The following is a 20,023-nucleotide window of genomic DNA, read 5'->3' on the forward strand; positions in this document are numbered from 1 at the left end:
GGCAGCGCTTCTCGGTCGGAGAAAATGCGTGTTAAAATCAGAGCTTCCCCCAAAGAACAGCCGGGAAGTATTTAGTAATAAGAGCAAATCGACTATAGACCACGGTTGTACTTTATACTTTTTATAATGTATTACAAAACATTATCTTAGAGATAGCAAAAAAAAAAGGGCAACTAACTTAAGCATCGACGATGTCGATCAGCTATCCTCCAGGCGCTGCTTCCGTCGATGGCGTCGAATGAGCGCCTCCAGGGTCCAGGAGGCGGCCGCCACAAAGGTCATCATATTGAGACAATGCAAGGTCACCGAATAGTCGAAGCGATCCCGCACAAGACCTGGTTGAAAGAAAGTCAACCAAAGATTAGCATCGATGGGAGATCGGATGGGAGGCTACGTAGGGCCAAGACTCACCGACAAATGGCCCGCAGATGAGTGTGAACAGCCCCGAGATGAGCAGCTGGAGGCCCGAGGCGCCTGGCAGACGATTCAGCGGCACGTAGCCGGGTATGATCAGGGGCCAGAAGATGGTGCGCACGCCCTTGCAGAGCCCAATCCAGACGAAGCAGCAGAGGATAATCGTGTAGGAGCGGGTGCAGGCCACCACCGTGCGGCCCAGTGCAATGCCAACGACGCCGATGAGGAAGAACACGCGATTGTCCCACGGGATCTTCTCGGTGAGGAAGGGCACCAGGAAGCGCATGGTGATGTCCAGGCCGGCCAGCAGCGACATGGCCAGCGTTATCTGCGGTGTCTCGAAGCCAAAGTCCGCCAGGATGAACGGCGTCAGGATGGAGAAGTTGAGCTCCCCAAAGTTGATGATCGTCAGGCCCGCCACGAGATTCACGAAGGTGAAGTCGCGCAGCAGGTCCAGATCGAAGAAGGTCACCACCTTCTGCAGAAAGCTGATGTCCGGGCAGGGCTGCTCCTCTGGATCCTTGTTGTTGTTGTCCTCCCTGGCGATGGCCCGATGCTCGGAGCATCTGCAGCAGAGCTTCGCCTCCAGATTGGACTCAACGCGCTCTCGGCGAAAGTTATTGGGCCTGAGGAACTCATCGCTCTCCAGATGCTCCTCGCTGATGGGACAGTGCAGTCGCTGCGTCTGCTCCAGATCCTTGGAGCTGGACACAGTGCGAAAGCGCAGCCGGCCCGAGGTGAGCGAGGGTCGCGATCCAAACCAACCATCGTTGGCCCGCGACAGCATGGGAGTGCCCGGCTCACAGATCTCGTAGCCCGGCCGCTGGGCATCGTCGTCCTGGCACAGATACTGGCTGGAGAAGATCCCACCCGGCTCGCGCTTCTGCTGCCAGGCACAGTGGGCGCACAGCGCCTCCGTCGGCTGCTGTTCCACCAGCAGTTCCGGCTCCACGGTTCTGCCCTTCACATGGTACCGCACCGGCTGGTAGATCATGGCACTGACAAACGAATGCAGCGAAATGGCGGCAAACAGCAGCACAGTGCCCCGCACCCCGTAGACGGTCAGCAGGTAGGTGACCAGATAGGGCAGGAAGATCGGACCCAGACCCGTGATGGTCCACGAGAAGCCAGCGGCCTTGCGTCGCTTCTGCTGGAAGTACGTGTTGATTGCCAGCGACGAGGCCGAAACACTGATGCCCATGCCAAAACCTGAAGAGAAAGAGAAGACTTCTGGTTGGTAAAAGTGTCAGGGACTGGCAGAGACCAGAAGACTCACCAAAGAGCAGGGCATAGGCCACCATATAGCCCACGAATGTCTCACAGAAGGCCGTCAGCACAATGCCGCCAGAGATGAGCAGGGAGCCGGCCATGGCCACCTGGCGAAAGGTGAAGCGGCGAAACATTGGACCATTCAGCAGACCCGTGCAGGCGGACACCGCCGGGTTCGTATTGATGATGGCCGTGATCTGGGAGCTGGACATGCCCAGGTCCCCCAGTCGCTCTCTGAACAGGAAGCCAAACTGCTGCAGGCACGGATAGATGGACAGCTGTGTGGGCGGGAGGGCAAAGGGTGGCAAAGGGTTCAGTTCGGAGGGGGGGCAACGAGGGGTCGAGAGAGCGCCTTATCCTTTTACCTACATTGGAAACGCCAGCGGCAACGCACACCAGCCACGCCCAGCCGCCATCGGGGGCCACAAAATCCTCACCCAAATCGCTCTTATCATTCCTGTTGTAGTACCGTTCCGAGGTGGCCTTGGGCAGGGGTCGAGTGGTGTCCTGGTACACCTTCTTCTCCGTGGTATCCATTGCTGCAACTGCAATTGAGAAAGGTCCCAAGATTCAAGATTCGAGTCTGTGAGTGGAGGATCGGAACCCATTTCCCACCCAGAGAGCCGTTGATGATGCGGAATGAGGAACCATTTACTGAGCCTCAAACGCGAGATCGTGCTCAAAACAATTGTTTTGTCGTCTCGAGTGTATGATTTACGAGCCGCTTGTCAATTTGTTTGGTGGAACACTTTAACGATCCACTTGCCACAATTAACTGCAGCAGCCTGAAACGAAAAAGGTTATGAAGCTGCAGGCCGACTGCATTTCTCTCTCGTGCTCTCGCGATCGCCTGCTGGGTTCTGCCTGTGCTGTTTTTTTTTTTTATTAATTTTTGGTTTGTTTGTTGTTGCCAGCGGCACCCAGAGCCCGGGTTCATGGCTGGTGCCTTATGCTAGCCCCTCCTCCCAAAAATCGCCACAGAGATTCCCCGCTCTCCCTCTCTCTGTCTCTCTTATCAGCATGGTAGTCATGTGACGCGGAGCTACTTAGACGCAGACGAAGACCAAAGTTAGCGCGCAAATAGCTAAAGATTTTGCTTGAGTGAATCACTTTCATCACTGTCCTCTAGAAGTCTTTTGTGGACGTACAGTGACAGAGGGAGCAAGGTCACGAATGTCTGGAGGCGTATCAGCAAGCAACTCGATTAAAAAGTCACTAAAAATGCCATCAATGGAGAGCTTTTCTTTTACAAAAGAAAGGAAACTCCACGCAAGTCGATGGTGCCGATAAGGATTACAGCAAAACAAAGACTTCCACTTTGATGGCAATTCTTAAACTGCTCCTCCAGTTTGTGGATTGCGAGAGACCTTGAACGTATTGAATTGATTTATTTGATGCTGTTTCCATTTATGTAACAATCAAAAAACATACGAGCAAAGCACCTCCAGTGCTGCTGCTGCTGCTGCTGCTGCTGCTGCTGCTGGTGTGGTGTGATACAACATGATGACAGATTCCCAATGATAGTAAATTGAGGTCTTAATTAGATAAGGTCTCCCTCGATAAGCGAACTCTCGACAGCAGATTGGAGGGATTATAGTTGTAGTAATTAAACAGTAACAAAAGGGATTCACACACTGATAAAGCTGCCGGAAATGAAGATTATTATCTTTGATTTTGTATCTACGAATTGGTATTGGAACTTTTGCTGCTTCGTTAGATGTTTGATGGGATCAACTAGTGCACTCTTGTTGGAATTCCATTGTCCATGTGCTCGACTCGATACGTCTCGGCCTGATCGTACAAACGATTGGCACAGATCGCGATAAGCAAAGCCCACTACCATATAGACTATAGAGCCATCCATCGATAAGGATGATAAGATTGCGATTGCCATTACATGGGCTGGCAACGCTCTGGTGCCTGTTGTGCCACCAGCTGTGTGGCTACCAGATAGCCAGCCATGGGGGGTGTATTGGGGTATTGACATTTTCCCACATTTCCCTTTGATCGTTGGGGTAAAGGGAATCAAAGGGAAGGCGAAGAATTAGGAGGATGAACCCGTGTGAGGTGCGTGACAAGAACGTGTCCCAATCAGTCCCCCCTCGCACATTTCGCTCAGAGTCGAATCACTCACCTCTGTATCCTCTATTATTGTTTGTGGCCTCTCCTTGGCTAGAGCGCAAATTGGCAGACGATTATTTTTAGTTTTTATTTTAGTTTTCTACTGATGCTAAAGCCCGATGCCTGATGCCTGATGCCTGATGCCTTTACCTCAGTGTTAGCCTCAGCCTCAGCCTCCGCCTCGGGTGTTTTATTTTATTTTTACACTCTCTGTCACACGCGTTACAGCGCATTGACTGACAGGCTAAATGACTGACTGACTGAATGACTGTGTGCCTGGCCTGCATCTAATTGAAACACACAAACAAAATGCACAAATTGTCGCACCATCCAAGTTCAAGGTTGCCCAGAATGGGAATCAGATTGTATTGTGAGTGGGGCACTCCCTGGTTCACCTGGCTCTATAGGTCTGGGTAGGCCCGTCTCGCGATAGTCTCTGTGGGAGTAATGCGAATTCAATGTCCGGACTCGAAATCTGTTCCCATTTGGCGGAATATTTTAATCGCGCCCTCCGAACGCCGTCGTCAGCAGAGGGAAAATAAACTACAACTGAGAACTGAACCGAACCGAACCGAACCCAGCAGAGCACAGCACAGGCAGAGGCACCGACAGAGGCAGAGTGAGTGTACCGGTGTGTGGTGCACGGGCAACGGAAAGATCGGATCGGATCGGATCGACTAGCGCCAATCGAACGAGGCGTCGACGTTATGAGGCGGCAGCAGCGAATGCTGTCCCTGCCCCCTGTTCCCCTCTGTTAGTTAACAGCCGGCTGTAAAGGTGCGCGTAAAATGATTTGTTTGCCTTGGACCCGGAAGCCAAACAGTGCGTCATTAAAATATAGGCATGGGCAGAGATATGTTATAGATACATACACATATGGATGCATATATCTTTCGTTTGAGGCAGTCCACGTGCTTGGACGCTGACACCTGAGCGACGAGTGTTACCGAAAGAGCCCAAAAGTGTGCAGCAAAACATTAAGTAGAAGATCTCTTGACAGTAGTTGCTTAGTGGCCAAAAGATTTAGAGAATATCTAAATAGATGAAGATTTTCCCATTTCCCATGCCATGCCAAGTCATTTCTTCTACTTCAATCAACGATTGAAACTTTGTAGATACTTTCCCCTAAATAATTCATTTATCATTTGTATATCTAATTGGAGGATCCTTAGAGGGCCAGGAACAGCCCCAGAAGCAGCTCTCTTTGCGACTTCTTCGGCAACTGCAATAAATGTTTTCTGTACCAATAATAATAATAATAATAATAATCAGCCTTAAGCTGTGGAAATTCTTCTCTAATTTGAGCACAGAGTATGTTTCAACTTAACTATAATTTTTGTTTATTTATCAATTGATCAATCCACGTTTAGGTCAGAATCACACATACATATATAGTAGTTATGGTAACATTAAGTACAGTATTTGTAGTCTTATTTTGTAGCGTATATTTATTAGAAAACCAAAATAAAAACAAGAAAAATGAAAAAAAAAAAAATGAAAAAAAAAAACGAATACGACATGATATGGTGGTGGGAAATGAGGGGAGTTTTTGTGTGCTTAAGAGGTAAATTACGAGCTAGTTATACAATTGTATTTATGTCTTGTATCTTGTATCTTAGGTATCTTTAAGTACGGCCTGCAACTATACCGTATGCACAATGAACGTAATACTATGCACACACACACAGACCACACACGCAAACAAAAACAAATCGATCTAAATTAAGATCTAGGGGGGAGAGCCGGGCCCAGTAGTCGTCGAAAGTCGTCTCTCTCCCACTGGGTTTGGGTGGATGGATGGATGGATGTGGATGTAAGTATCCAAAGAAGTAGTTTCAGTTCCGACGAGAGACAGAGTTTAAATACATTTATGAATAGTATCGGCCGGACATCAATGACCCAGCCCCTTCGACGGTCGCTTGAGCACGCGGCGAACAATCGATTCCGAGAGCCAGAGGAGTAGTGCCAAGGCGGTGAGTAAGTTGATGGCATGAATGGTGGCGGCATAGCCAAAAGCCTCCGTGATAGAGCCTGCAATGAAGCACACAAGTTAGAGCGGATCTGTGGAGAGTATTGTGGAGGAACCGAGGAACTCGTACTTACCCAAAACAGGGCCCATGGCGAAGGAGAATATTGTATTGAAGATCAGCTGGAGGCCCGAGGCGGCGGGCAAACGATTGAGCGGCACATAGCTGGGTATGATCAGAGGCGAGAAGATGGTGCGGAAACCCTTGCCGAAGCCGATCAGCAGGAAGACACCGATCATCACCTCGTAGGAGTCGGTGAATGACACAACCACACGACCCACGGCAATGCAGAGTATGCCAAAGGCGAACAGCACGCGATTGTCGAGCTTCACCTTCTCGAGAGCGAAGGGGGCCAGGAAGCGCACGCAGATGTCCATGCAGGCTAGAAGGGACATCACTATTGAGATCTTTTCGTCCGAATACCCGAAATTATTCAGAATGAAGGGTGTCAGCACCGAGAAGTTCATTTCGCCGAACATCATGATGCTCATGCCGACGCCCAGATTCACGAACGTGAAATCGCGCAGCAGATCCAGATCGAAGAATTTGCTAACCTTCTGGAAGAAGGTCATGCGGCTCTTGGCCTCATCCTCCTCCGCCTGGAGGGCCTGATCGTCCATCTGCTCCAGGCGCATGGCCTCGGCGGTCTTCTGCAGCAGGGCCTTATCCTCGGCACAGGTGCAACGCAGCAGCTCCTCCTGGCCGTGCTTCGAGTAGACGCTCGTCTTGCTGGCATACCGCTCCAGGTCCTCGCGCTCCCGATTGAAGTAGTTCGGCTTGTAGAGCGCCTGCTCGTGCGCCTCATCCGTTCGGCTCGTCTCCAGGCGATCGAGGTTCTCGCGGCTGCGCGAAGACACCTGCCGCATCAGCTCCTTCCGCGTGCGATAGCGTGCCCCAACGGCGCCCTGATCCGCGGTGAGCGACAGCTTCGAGCCGAACCATCCATCGTTGGCGCGGGCCAGCATGGGTGTGCCGGGCTCTGTGATCTCGTAGCCGGGGCGCTCAGGATCGTCCACGTTGAAGAGATACTGCGAGGAGAAGATGCCACGCTTGGCACGCTTCTGGCACTGACAGTACTTGCACTCGTAGTCGATCCAGGGATCGCTGCTGGGCGTCAACAGATTCCCATTGGCCTCCAACATCTCGGACTGATCCTTGGCCGTCTCCACTCCGTCGGTGGACTCGGTCTTTGGCTTTCGCACATGCCGCAGCACTGGCTGCATGGTCAGAGCGCAAAGTACTGCGTTCATGGCAATGCCGGCATAGATCAAAATGGTGCCTTGGGCACCGTAGAAGCCCAACAGCCACGTGGACACATGTGGGAAGAAGATGGGCCCCAGTCCCGTGATCGTCCAGGAGAAGCCGGTTGCACGACGACGCCGCTGCTTGAAGTACGTGTTGACGGCCAGCGAGGTGGCAGCCATGGCCAGACCCAACCCAATGCCATACACCGCTGAGAGGCAGATAATGTACTGCCAGAAGGTGGTGCAGAAGGCCGTCAAGAAGATGCCCACAAAGGCCAGGCTGGTGCCCGTGAGGGCCACCTGACGGAATGTGAAGCGCCTGAACATGGCGCCATTAACGATTCCTGAAATGACAAATGAAAAATGACAATGATCCGCGATCCTTGCTGGCTGGCAGACGTCCACTTACCCACTAATGAGGATATGGCCATGACACAGTTCACAATTGTTGTCGTCTCTTTGGCATCAAAACCCAGCGAGCGCATTCGCACTCTGTAGATCAAACCATACTGCTGCAGTGCCGGGAACAAGAAGAACTGTATTTGAAAGATAAATTGAGGTCATTGGATGCATCTCAAATGTGTATCAGCTTCAGTGGCACATACGTTAGTCAAGCCTGCAGCCAGGCACACGACCCAACCCCAGCCGCCATCGGGTGCCACAAAATCAGGACCCAAATCGCTCTTGTCCCGCCGCTTGGGCTTCTTTGGTTTCGTCGTCACATTATACACACTCGTGTGATTCTGGTCTGTTAGATTTGATTTTTCCATTTCCTGCAAGAGCACAAGAAACATTTATTCTTAAGAGATATTTGATGAGGATCTATTAGCATAGATTTACGCTTTAAGAGGTGTAAAGCATAATGTGGAAATAAGTTTTTATATCTACTTTGCTATGTGTTTATCCCGTGCTGAAAGATATTTAACTATGCCATGGGAAATCTGAGTGTTATAAACTTCATCTGGCGTACGTTCTGTCACGATTATTATCAGAGCTCCATGCACACACCCAGGAGGCGTATGCCCATTTCGAGCGTTGTCGCCCCTTAAACGTCTGCGAGCAATCTCAGATGTGTCTAACAAATTTCCCTCCATTACCATTCCTTATCCCGTGGCGTTGTCAGTGTTTTTCCAAAAACAATCATTAGGACACCACACCACAGCACAGCGCTGGCATTATCACATACGAGTATACATATACATATATGTCAGTATCTGCGTATCTAGAGCCCCACGTCGAGGAGGGCACACCTTTAATGGTGCAGGAGGTGGAGCTGTTGTGAGGCAAGGTGAGGAGCAAAGATAATGCTCTAATTGCTAATTGGGATTGACGCAGAGACCTCCACTATAATGTTGGAGACTAGACCGCCAATCACCATTATTATAGGGTCTATCGAGTGACTCTCATCATAGATACGAGAACGAAATTGTCTATTAATGGGTGCGACATCGTCGCGGCGATTGGCGGTATTTGGTATTTGGTATGCAAGCCACGAGGAGAACTCTTTTTCCTTCTTTTAGTTTTTTTTGCAATTCGAATGGAAAACACTTAGCGGGTGGGGTGTGTGTGTGTGTGTGTTGCACGAGTTGCAGCACAGCAATCGCACACCGGATTGGTTCGATGCATTAAAATGCGGCAAAGTGAGACCCCATCGAGAACGATCGAGAGATGGTTGTCATCGTTCGGTTCTTGCGATAATCAAAAGACAAGTTGCACCGCCCCCGACCCCTCTGCAACGCATGTCGCGTTTATTTATGCATCGATAATGCGAGGACAAAGCCGGTGCAATGCAGCACATCCAGCATGCATCCGGGGGATGTCTTCATTCAGACAAGACACACACACACACACACACTGCTTCTCCATGCATGTGTTTGTGCGAGCATCTGCGGCTACTCTGTCTCTCTCAGTCTTTTTGTGTGTTCGTGTGCCGTTGCCATTGAACTTCATCGGAGCGTGCCATAAATTGACGCCCCGTCCCGTCCGTTGCCATAGTCTGTCTGGAACTCGAACTCGAACTCGAACTGCAACTGCGACTGCCGGCACTGGGCACGGGATGGGGACGGACTGCAACTGGGACCGATCTTGCAGAAGGAGTAGCACAACGATGGCACTTAGCAGTCTCTCCCCACCTCCCCCAATTTAAAGCGATCGATCAAACCGAGAGGAAAGCGTTCCAAAAATTTAATAAATGCAACGAAGCCGCAGCAACAAGTACACTGGCAATTTGCGTGTCCGAGGATTACAAATACTTTCAGGTTTTATTATTGCTAAATATTAAATATTCTTTCCGATTTGCTAGCCGAATTTTTGTTTTTTCCCTCACTTTTGGTTATCTTAGCCTCGGTTGTTGTGTCTTCTGCCCTTCTTCGTGGTTTACTGAATATTAGCTAACAGAATACGCTTCAAATCAAGTTCCCAATGTCCCGATGAAGAGATTTGATGTGAAAGAATTAATTATAGGAATTCCTTTAAGAGTGCTTAGCGTCAAGTGCATAAATGACACTTTTCCGCTTTCAATGATATCTTCCATAAAAAAACGCCGATCATGTCCGTTCACCAGAGCGGTGGGTGACAAGAAGTAGATTATGGATCGGTGACCAAGTTGTTGTTCAAGAATGAAATTAAATCATTTCCTTAAAGTTAAGCCCATCAAGAGAACGATGATTATGAATATTTTTGTTGTCGCTCCTGCCAAATGCCCATATCAATCAGAAAGCACTCCAAAATTGTCTATTTTTGGAGCAGAAAGGGCAGATACTCTATGGCCACGAGCTGCAGTCGTCCAAAGTGTGGTACTTCAAGTGAAGTGCCTTATGCACCGACAAATAAATACAGATTTGGATAATCTCAATATCCCCATATCCGCTACTCTGCTCTGCTTACACTTTAGCTCCTTTTCTTTCTGCTCTGATTCATTCACGAATGATGCTCTTTGGCAGGGTAGCGTCTCATACAAAACTTTCGCTTAAAGACGATATTTCGTCTTTCGAAACGTCTAAACGTGAGAGTCCAGAGTACGATGGGTACGATGCAAAGCGATCCAACATCCATCTATCCATTCCACACATCGGCCACTACATTCCGGTTTCGATATAGCAATGAAGCTCCGGCCGGCGGTTTCCGCAATTTGTCGTCATTGCTTTCATATAATTTGTATTTTTGTATGGTTTTTATTTGTTTTTGTTGCTATTGCTTTTGCTATTGTGTTTGCTTTTGTGTGTCTGTGTGTGTTTTCGCGTAGTCATGCCGCGTGGGCAACTAAATTTTGTATTTTAGAAAAGCACACACTCATGATGTTGGGGCACACAGAGAGACAGAGAGAGAGAGAGAGAGAGAGAGAAGCAGAGCTCAAAGCAATTGACATGATGATAAAGCCTCCCCAATCAATGGGAAGTGCAAATCGAATCGACTCGAAACAAATCTGTTTGCTAGGAATTTCACAACATATTTCAGATAGAGAGAGAGAGAGAGAGAGCGGGAGTATTCTCTGATAAGTTGCTCGTAGGCGTATGCCAATCCAAGATTATTTTCACACAAAAGTCTGATATATGCACCAGTCGTTGTAGTAGGGAGGGTGGGATGGCATTAAATAGGGATTCCCCAGCACAGGGGGTAGTCCATAAATTCCATATTCCAATGAGGATTATAGAACAGAACAAAGCGGGAGCGAGACTGCCACTGGACTGGAATGACTTTATCTTTGTACGATAGCCGCAGCTGAACGAATTGTAAGTATTGCCTCAGTCTCTGCAAATACTCTGTAATAAGAATGAAAGAGATAAGAATCAAAACGCCCACAGAAAGGAAATCTCCTTTGGGCCGTAGCGCCGATTTTGTAAGGGGTACAAAGCGCTCCGTACCCTTATCTATTGGTCGAGTGTTGGGCCATTAGAAGCAGCAGATGACTCATTATTTTGTACGGATAGATAACTGGGCACACAGGCGGCACCATTGATTACGAGGCGTCCGATCGGCGCTCTGGAGCCAAAAGACAAATAGAAGACAACAACCACAAAAAAAAACACTTGTACCTTTTGAAGTTCACCATGCACATGTGTCTGATATGATGTACAACAGGTGCAGCCTAATGGTTTGACAAGCATCGGAACATGGTCCGTGCCCCGTGCCCCCCAAGCGATACGATGCATCGCTCCCAAGCGAGTGTGTAAGTGGCTTTCCACTCTCGCTCTCTCATTCAATTGGCCTCTAATTGAGATTAATCGCTGCGCTCGCTTCGGAATGGAATTGTACGAGCTTGTATATAAAACATGCGAATGAGAGTATATACTTCGATGGGTCTATCTATGCCTATGAGTGGTGGAGAGGCGTCAACTCGAACGAATTGTTGTCGCAGTGATCGCTTTCATTTCACAAGCAGCAGAAGCAGCGACTTCAATTAAATTGTGTCAATGAGAATTGATTAAGGCCCACAGATACAATATAGCGGAGCGGTAATTGATTCGCGCCGCCAACTAATTGGTAGAACGCGGGGTGGCGCCGCGGGGCCACAGCCATCCCCTCCGAAACCAAAACCGAAACCAAAGAGAGCGCAACAAAAACAAACAATCTTTCGCTCTCTCTCGCTCTGTCTCTCTCTTTCTATTTCTCTGGCAGATCTTACTCTTTGAACTTGTGTCCAATGCAGACAAGAACTTTCAGCTGATCACACAAAGAGCGTAAGCGAGAGCAGATCGTTTGTCTATGATCTGTTGTGGAGGAAAATAATAAATAATTATATACATAAATACATAAACACATATGTACATAAAAAAGATCATAGATATTTCGCAAGACAAGAAATACTGTTGTTCGTTCCTACATCTATTCCTAGACGGTAGTTTCAGAATTTCATTCAAACTTACTTTTCCTTAGTTAGTTTCTGAATCTTCGGCACTTTTCTTGGATTTCTGGCATACTTTCATGCTAGATGCAAGCATTCTTTAGTAGGTCTTAGTTTTTCCAAATAAATGCCACGATTTGTTAACTTTGTTAACCAATTTGCATGCACATATGTACATATATGCTGCATATACTCCTAAACCTGACTGTATGCCCGTCGGAGGGCACTGCATTTGTTGTAAAAGAAATCACAATGCAGGCATTGTTCTGAGCAAATCTTTTGTGTGGCACGAGTACGAGGTAAAACCATTTGCTAAAATCAAATAACATTTTTGTTATGATTACTTTCCAAATGCCCGAGCCGGAGCCTTCCATAAACACTCCCAAAAAAAAAAGAGAATAAAAAAAAGAAACACTCGTAAAAGCAAGAAAGGGAACCAACCTTATTGTATGGCAGGGCAGGGCATGGTTCTGGTTTTGGTTTTGGTTTTGGTTTTTTGATTTATTCCGTCTATAGGTTGTAGTCGTAACGTCATGCTTGGCTTGATGTAAAGAGAGACGACTACAAATGGGTCTATTTATACACCCAAAACCGTGGGCCCATTGCGACTGGAACTGAGACATGGACAGAGTTATCACTCATTGTGTAGCCTGGTGGGCTGTAGGGACCGTAGGCAGAACTCGGTCTCCCTCAATTGCATCCCGAGATTATGGACAACGCGTGTTCTCCGGTATGGCATGGGCTCTGTATGGGCTATTTTTAGTAGCATTTCATTTCATTTCATTTCATTTCAATGATTGTTATTGCCACAGTAGGCCCTAGGCTGGTGCTCTGGCCACAAAATAATCCCAACAGCCAACACATTCTCACATGTGTGTCTCTGTCTCTGTCTCTGGGAATGGAAATGGAAATGGAAATGGAATATGGAGATGGGTATGGGTATGTGCTATGGGATATGCATGGGGTATGTGGTATGTGAATGTGAATGGAGATCATTCCCAATGTCAATCTCAGAGAAAATCCTCATGTCCATTGCCGCCTTGCATACAATTCAAATTCTATTCCATTCCTATTTTATTTGGTTCTTTCTTTCGTTTCGAATAAACTCACGTACTCCCTACGTTGCACTTCAAATTGACTCCGATGCCGCCCGTCCCGTGGCTTAAGTATGTTCGGAGGGGCCCCGTCCTAAGTGCCTTCTGTGAAGTGAAACACTATACAGCCAGCAAAGGCAATCCCCTGTACCCAGAAATGCACTCGAACGGACCTCTCTGTCTGTCTGTTTGACTGTCTGGCGCTCATTCGAATAACCATTCTTATTCCCCATTCCAATGGCAATTTGTCTCACTCCAAAACAAATGCTAATTCCACTTGGGTGTGCGACTCTGACACATGATCTCTCTCTCTCTCTCTCTCTCTCTGGACACACCAAAACGGTGTGCTTTGGCATAGTGGGAGTTCTCCAATCAATTGGTCAAACTATCTGCCCTACAGAATATCAGGGAGAGGCAGAGATAGAGCCAGAGGGCTCTGTTCAATTCCATGCTGTTGTGTCTGGGCTGCATTTGGGATTCCATCGAGAGGAGGGACCCTTGGACCGTGGGTCTTTATCGATTGCATAATCCCAACCAACATCGCACTTCCATTATACGATAATCATCAGCACGTAAGCTGCTTATAACTGTTGATTCAATTCCCAATACGCAAAATACAAAAAGACACAAAGCACAAATTCTGAAATCTGTCTACAATTTTCCATTTTTCATTTGCACATTTTACACGTAACATTTACCGATTATAAAACAAATTAAAAACACCGTAAAAACCAGACGGAGCGTGGCCCCCCCATCCAATTCCCCGATTTTCATTGTTTGCAACAGGTTATCTCTGGCAGGGAGTCAAATACGAAAATTCGCACAAAAATTTCCCCATCTTCTGCTGTCTGTTTGTGTGTGTTTTGGGGGGGGGGGGGCTGCTCTGTGCTGAGAGCTCTTTGAGTCTACTCTGCTCGGCTCTGCGAGTCTGTTGTGTGCTGACAGCTTTAGTTAATGCACCGCGGGGGCACCATCTTCTTCCAGCGGCACAAACTGACAGGCCAGAACCTTGGCCAACTGACATCTTGGGGTGATGCTGCTCACTCCTCTTGCAGTTCATTCCGCGTGCATTCTGTGCCCACAAATTATAGTGCATAAATCTTCACCTTTTACAGATGTTCAACATTATTTTAGAGTACTCCAGACAGAAAGACTTCCTTTAAGATGTTTTTAGCAGGTTTTCTCTGGCAATGTTTCAATATCAAATATTACTCGTGAGGCCCGAAATAATCTAAAAAATTGTCAAGACAATTTTCGTGTAAAATGAATATGCCATTAACTGCTACCATTAATGATACTACTTTGAGGACATCTTCTCACTCAAGGTCTTAATTTTCTACCTAAAAATGTATGCAAATATGAGTGTATCTGCATGGATGCAGACAGGTTTTTCTGACGCACTCACTTACGTGGTCCACCCACCCATCAATCGGCGCCCGATTTAAATGCATTTACCGTCAATTTCAGACCTCGACTCCCTATTGAATCCTCGTCGAGGACAGCACAAAAATAACATCACGTAAAAAAAAAAGGAAATTGAATTCGATTTGGTAAATATTTTCAGCCCAGTGCGGGGGTATTTTAACACAGCATGGAAGGATGGGGTCAAACTCAATTTGCTTCCCGGATCCAGATCGTAATGTTGGTAATGTGGTAAGTAGAACGGCGGTCCACAGACAGTGGATGTCGATGTCGAAGTCGATGTCGATTGTGGGTGGATGTGACGACAGACAGTGCCCCTGTTTGACACTTTCTTCATTCGTATTTTTGAAATTTTTTAATTGTATTTATTCGGAACTTACGGTAATTGGTAGTCTGTTGTTCAAGTTGATTGTAACTGTCGATTATCACACGGTTTACGGTTTAGCAGAAGCTTGATTGAGGGAGCTGCTAATTTTCACACGTTTGTTTGTTGTTTCTTTGAGTTTAGAGAACTTTTCAGAGACGGGCATGCACGGGAACAAAAAAAAAGAGCACACTTGAGCGCCTGCTTGGCTTGTTGCAAATCCCAAAGCAAGAGAGCCGTTAAAAATCACTTGTACACTGGTTTGGCGGTTGTTTTGATTGCTTGCTGGTCGGTCGGGTTGCTTGGGAGAAGAGAACACACAGCGTATGTGTTATACACAACGTCGCGCCTCAGCTGTTCGAACTGTAATACAAAAGCAGAAAACTCTTTCACTGCCACCAAGCACCTGCTGCCTTTGGTGAGTTTGGTGAATTTGGTGAGCTCATCATGTTATTTTGCTTGGTGCGCTCGGTCTGCGTGCTCGGCTAAGTCTCCGTGCCTGCGTGCGTATGTGTGTGGGTTTTTGCTTTTGCGTTTTCGTTTTCGTTTTCGTGTGTGTTGTTCACTGTTATGCGTCCAGCAGTCGACTTACTCGGTCGACGCCTGCTGCGGTCGGCTTTATAGCAACGCAGCAAGAGCAGCCCGGCCCGGTCTGGAGTGGCTTGCCTGGTCTGGTCTGGCCTGGCACCAGAACCAGAGCGAGCGGAAGCGGGAGCGAGCTACTGATAGCGAGAGTGAGTGCATGGGTGCATGAGTGTGCAAGTGTGAGCGAGGGCGAGAGTGATAGCGCCTGCTGTTGCCCGATGCCTGCCTGCCTGCCTGCCTGCCTGCCTGCCTGTTGCTGGCAGTGCGTGGGCATCGTGGACAGCGCAGTCAGGATAAGTCGGAACGACTAATGCTGTGAAAATGCAGCAGACTGCAGCAGCAGCGGCCGAAGACCATTTAGACATGCCAATTAGCATTGACCAAGGGGAAGCTGTGCTCTCTATCCCTCTCTGGCTCTCGCACGCGCTTAGCGCATTAACAGTGGTCCGCTGTTAACATTATCATCATTACTCTGGCAAGAATGAGAGACACTGAATGAGAGAACTTTGATTTAGCCGCTTGCTGGGCCCACAGCGACTGTTCTTGGCCAACTGTTGCCTAGTGTGGCCCGCACACACAGTCAGCACAGTTCAAAGGTCGGCTAAGGCAGCCAGCAGGCCACTAATTGGCCGTTAGGAGACAAGACCCCGGAATATCTCCTCCACTTGATTGATGTGCAAGTCTTGGACAGCAGTTGGACAGCTCTCTTCCTCTAACGATTCTGAGACAATGTCTTGGTGGTTGACTTGGTCCTGCGGCATTTCTGTGTTGCGGTTGCGGTTCATTCGTTACCACCACTTGGTGGTAATCCACAATTTACGATTTTTCAGGTAGCCGCACCCCTAGCCCAGATACTTGTAAAATTATTGCAGAAATTTCCAAAGAGCACTTTTCATGGGAATTTGTTACGAAATTTCCTTAAAGTTTATAGCACCACTTAAATCATAGAGAACTGGATATCCCACTGTCATTAGAACGCTAAGTATCTCTGGTTGGGCCGCCATAAATCAGTTGATGAAATGCCATCTATGGCCATCAATCAAATCAATTCGCGAATTCGAAGCAAATTAATCAAGCTAATTATCGGGCTAATGAGTAATGGAACATGCATTATGCATTATGCAGCGTACATCATGCATGCAGCTAATTTGCACCACTGTGCACCAGGGACAACAACTCCTGCCAACAACTCCTCGACAGACGATTGAGTCTTTGGCTGGTTTGCCGTTCGTTCTTACCACTCGCACTCGCACCCACACACCAGGCGCACACTCACAGGGACACATTCTCTGGTGGGTGTCTGCACGAGTATCAATGTCAAGTAAACACACGCTTTACGACATTGTGCCCAGCCCAGCCCAACGCAGCCCTCTCTCCCCACTCCCCAGCAAGCAACAAGCAGCGAGCGCTCTCTTTGTCACTCGCGCTCTCTCTGTCTGACGCTCCTACAACAGGTGGTTGCGGTTTCCCCTTTGCTTAGTCGCATACTCTTTCCGTCTCTGTTGTTGACAGTGGTGTGGAGAACAGGAGGAGGAGGAGGAACAGGTCGGCCAGTGGATGAGAAGAGCAGTGGGTAGAGGGGGCTTCGAGAGGGAGGAAGTGCAGGCAATTATAATATTTTCACAGCAAATATGGAAAAGCGACACACGACACACGAATCGAACAAGATTCAAGATTCTGGGGGCAATTATTGCTAAATTAGTGTACAGTCGAGACAGTCGCGCACGCACATGCATGGGAGGTGTAGCCCACGGACACGAAGCGGGGCCGCTTACGTACATCGTGAGTATGTACATACACACACACATACATACATATGCACATACATACGCGAGTGCGACTGTATAGAAATCGAATAAATTATCATTTAACTCAGCATGATGAGACATCGCAAACATAGGAAAACAAATTCATTTTGAGCCAATGACTTGGCAACTTATTTCTATCGCTCTCTCGCGGGTATTTTTGTTACCCTATCCATTGGAGTAATATGAAATTATGCCAACATATTTACATACGGGGAATGCAATGAAAGGGAAAAAATCTCAAAGTTACAAGTGAAAGTATTAGAGGTATTAAGAAACATGTCCCAAAGCATTTAAAAATTAACATTTCTCAATCGTTCGACAACTAGAAAATTGTTTGGCAATGTTAGCAAGCGATCCAAAGATCAAATTGATCGACATTAGAAGTCGGACACAAATTATATGTGCCGAATAATGTGGCTCCCATCTGCACAATGGATCTGATGCAGAGATAGAGCATAAGGTGAAGCGGTCCACACCTCTGGAGTTCCTCTCTTCTTTACTGTTGGTTCTGCTACGAAAAACGTAGAAAAAATACTGGCATCGTCTGTATGTGTGCTTTAAATAGGTCTGGTCTCGGTTTCGGTCTCCTCCCCCACACAATCTCTGGGCCACGGTTTGGGCCAGCGACCCGGTTCAGGCCTGCTCAGTAGTAGTAGTAGTACGAAGTAGGCGAGTATCGCTTTGCTTGCGTGTTTTTTGTTATTTGTTTTAATTTGCCTTTGATGTTTTTACTACCCTAGGCGCGGAGCTCCAGCATGGAGCGTCTGGAGCGTGCGTCTGTTTTTGTGTCTAAGCAAATATTGTTCCATCTAATTGCGGCGAAAGTTCTTGGTGGGATAACCACATGCTTTTTCAACTGATTATCGATTATGGTTGACACTTTCCCCCACGAATATTCACTTTGCAGGTCATTCCCGAGTCGCATACCGTATGGATAGACGGCTTTGCCCCACAATTAATGTCATAGTAGCCGGCAAAAGCAACAACTTGTTGAACTTCAATTCATATAATTATCTACTACTAACGTTTGATAACAGAACGCGATCGTCGATAGAAATTACCTAAGTTGAGAGCCGAGTGGATGCTTATGCAACATTAAATCAGTGTCGTGACGATTTCAAATTTACATTGTACATTGTACAGCAGGGAAGCATAATCCAAGACTTCAGGTTAGCATAGTACAAATACCACTTACAATATTGTATTTTATGATAGCCAAGTCGCATGCTTCCGAAATGCTCTGGGATTAAATTCCTAGCGAATAGCCGCATCGCAAAGACGGCACCCTTCCAATTTGTGTGGGCAAATATTAGCCCAGAGATTAGACGACTTCAACTGACGAATCCGCCCAAAACATACCCCCTCTAAATGTACATTACTATCTTTATTATCCCAGAGATAGTTAAATGTGCGTATCATAATTCCACCGCCACTAACGCTTCTCATACGTTAAATATTTACAGCAGTAATTTGGCTGAGAGCGAGCCAGCACTTTGAACCACAAAATGCGTCACTCAGCCTGGAAAGTCAAACAAAGTTTTTGCTTTTGGTTTACGGGGTAACAATGATTCTACAAAAGCATTTGACTCACTCAACAGTCGCGCAGAAACCTCCGCAGTCATTTGGAATGATTACCGACTTTGATTTTGTCCGGGGATTTCGTGCGCTCGCACGATATCTATTGATATGAAAAATTGTGACAACAATCAAATGTGAGAGTGTGGATCCATGGAATAGACTAGTTAGGGTATAATTTGGTGCTAAAGATCTAAGGAACATACTTTGCAGAGTGCAAATATTAAGATTGTGTCTGTGTCTAAATATATTTGGCTTATTTTATTTGCTAGTAAGTAAAGTCATCATGATCCTCATTAGCTTAGAAAGTATAGATCAAAATCTGCAAGTATTTCCGCATCAAATAGGTGCCAGTCTTATCATGTGTCGCAAAAGTGGAATCCCGGGGGCATTAAAGTATCGTCTTTTGGGTCTCTCATCGTGATATATGCACTATACCAGAAGATCGATTGAGATATTTGCCTCGAGCATGACTCGATGAGTCAAGCAGTGCCTAAAGCAGAGACCAAGCAAGAACTTGTGTGCTCCGGTAAAAGGTTCTCTACAAATGGAAACATTTCAGAAGATTTGTGCCTGAAAATCCTCACCAATCAAGCGATTCTTCTCCTTCTCCACATCGCAGCCTGCAAATCGAAATTAAAGAAGATATTTGTTTCATTCTTTCTTATCTAAAAATTAGAATTGCACCTTCAAGTGTAAATTATGCTAAAGAGATTCTCATCAGAGAGCTTGTCAAGGGATTGAGCAACCACTAAATCGTACCGATGGCATTCTGCACAAGTAATTATGTGATCCAGCACCGCGTCCTCCGCCTCCGCCTCCGCCTCCGCCTATGCCTCAACCTCCCCCAAGAATGAATGCCCGCTTAATGAAATTCCCTTTCAGCATGGGATCCACATTCACATCCAGTCGGCGGGTATCATATTCACGACCAGAGTGAGCACAACTCAATATACACAACCGAGAGAGAACCGAACAAGGCAAGACAATCCAATTTGGCCAAGCACTTATGCAAATATCTTGAACTGCAACAACATGTTTGTGGTGTCCAAACATCGGCGGGGCCTGTTGCTGTCTTTAGCTTATGGCATGGACATATTTGCGGTTAGTTTATTGACCGAGTTCAGGCCCAGCACAGTCGGCACCACAGCCAGAGAGAGAGAGAGAGAGAGAGAGAGAGCATATACTTGGTAATCTGGTAACCGGTTCCCACCCAGCACAACTTCGGCATTCGCCGGCAACTCCTCCCTCTCTCTC

The 20,023-nt window shown here is 47.2% G+C and overlaps 2 protein-coding genes across 4 annotated transcripts; both read right to left on the bottom strand.

Moving 5' to 3' along the window:
* Positions 1 to 93: 93 nt before the first annotated feature.
* LOC117590209 lies at positions 94 to 4,383 on the bottom strand. Of its 3 annotated transcripts, none has more exons than XM_034282662.1 (5): positions 3,818 to 4,383; positions 2,053 to 2,228; positions 1,691 to 1,961; positions 412 to 1,623; positions 94 to 335 (listed from the first exon to the last, which is right to left on the bottom strand). In XM_034282662.1, exons 2-5 carry the CDS (start codon positions 2,218 to 2,220, stop codon positions 199 to 201), a joined length of 1,788 nt encoding a protein of 595 aa, XP_034138553.1. In that variant the 5' UTR covers positions 2,221 to 2,228; positions 3,818 to 4,383; the 3' UTR covers positions 94 to 198. The 3 variants fall into 3 exon arrangements, with proteins under 3 accessions (XP_034138553.1, XP_034138555.1, XP_034138554.1); XM_034282664.1 differs by having other exon boundaries at positions 4,200 to 4,297; XM_034282663.1 differs by lacking the exon at positions 3,818 to 4,383 and having other exon boundaries at positions 2,049 to 2,178.
* A 978-nt stretch (positions 4,384 to 5,361) lies between these two features.
* Positions 5,362 to 15,359, bottom strand: LOC117590207. The gene is made up of 5 exons (XM_034282659.1): positions 14,815 to 15,359; positions 7,681 to 7,848; positions 7,485 to 7,611; positions 5,908 to 7,419; positions 5,362 to 5,835 (listed from the first exon to the last, which is right to left on the bottom strand). The coding sequence occupies exons 2-5, from the start codon at positions 7,843 to 7,845 to the stop codon at positions 5,696 to 5,698; spliced, it is 1,944 nt and encodes a 647-aa protein (XP_034138550.1). The 5' UTR covers positions 7,846 to 7,848; positions 14,815 to 15,359; the 3' UTR covers positions 5,362 to 5,695.
* Positions 15,360 to 20,023: the final 4,664 nt, after the last annotated feature.

This window comes from Drosophila guanche, unplaced genomic scaffold, assembly GCF_900245975.1.
Source record: "Drosophila guanche unplaced genomic scaffold, DGUA_6, whole genome shotgun sequence".
NCBI lineage: Eukaryota > Metazoa > Arthropoda > Insecta > Diptera > Drosophilidae > Drosophila > Drosophila guanche.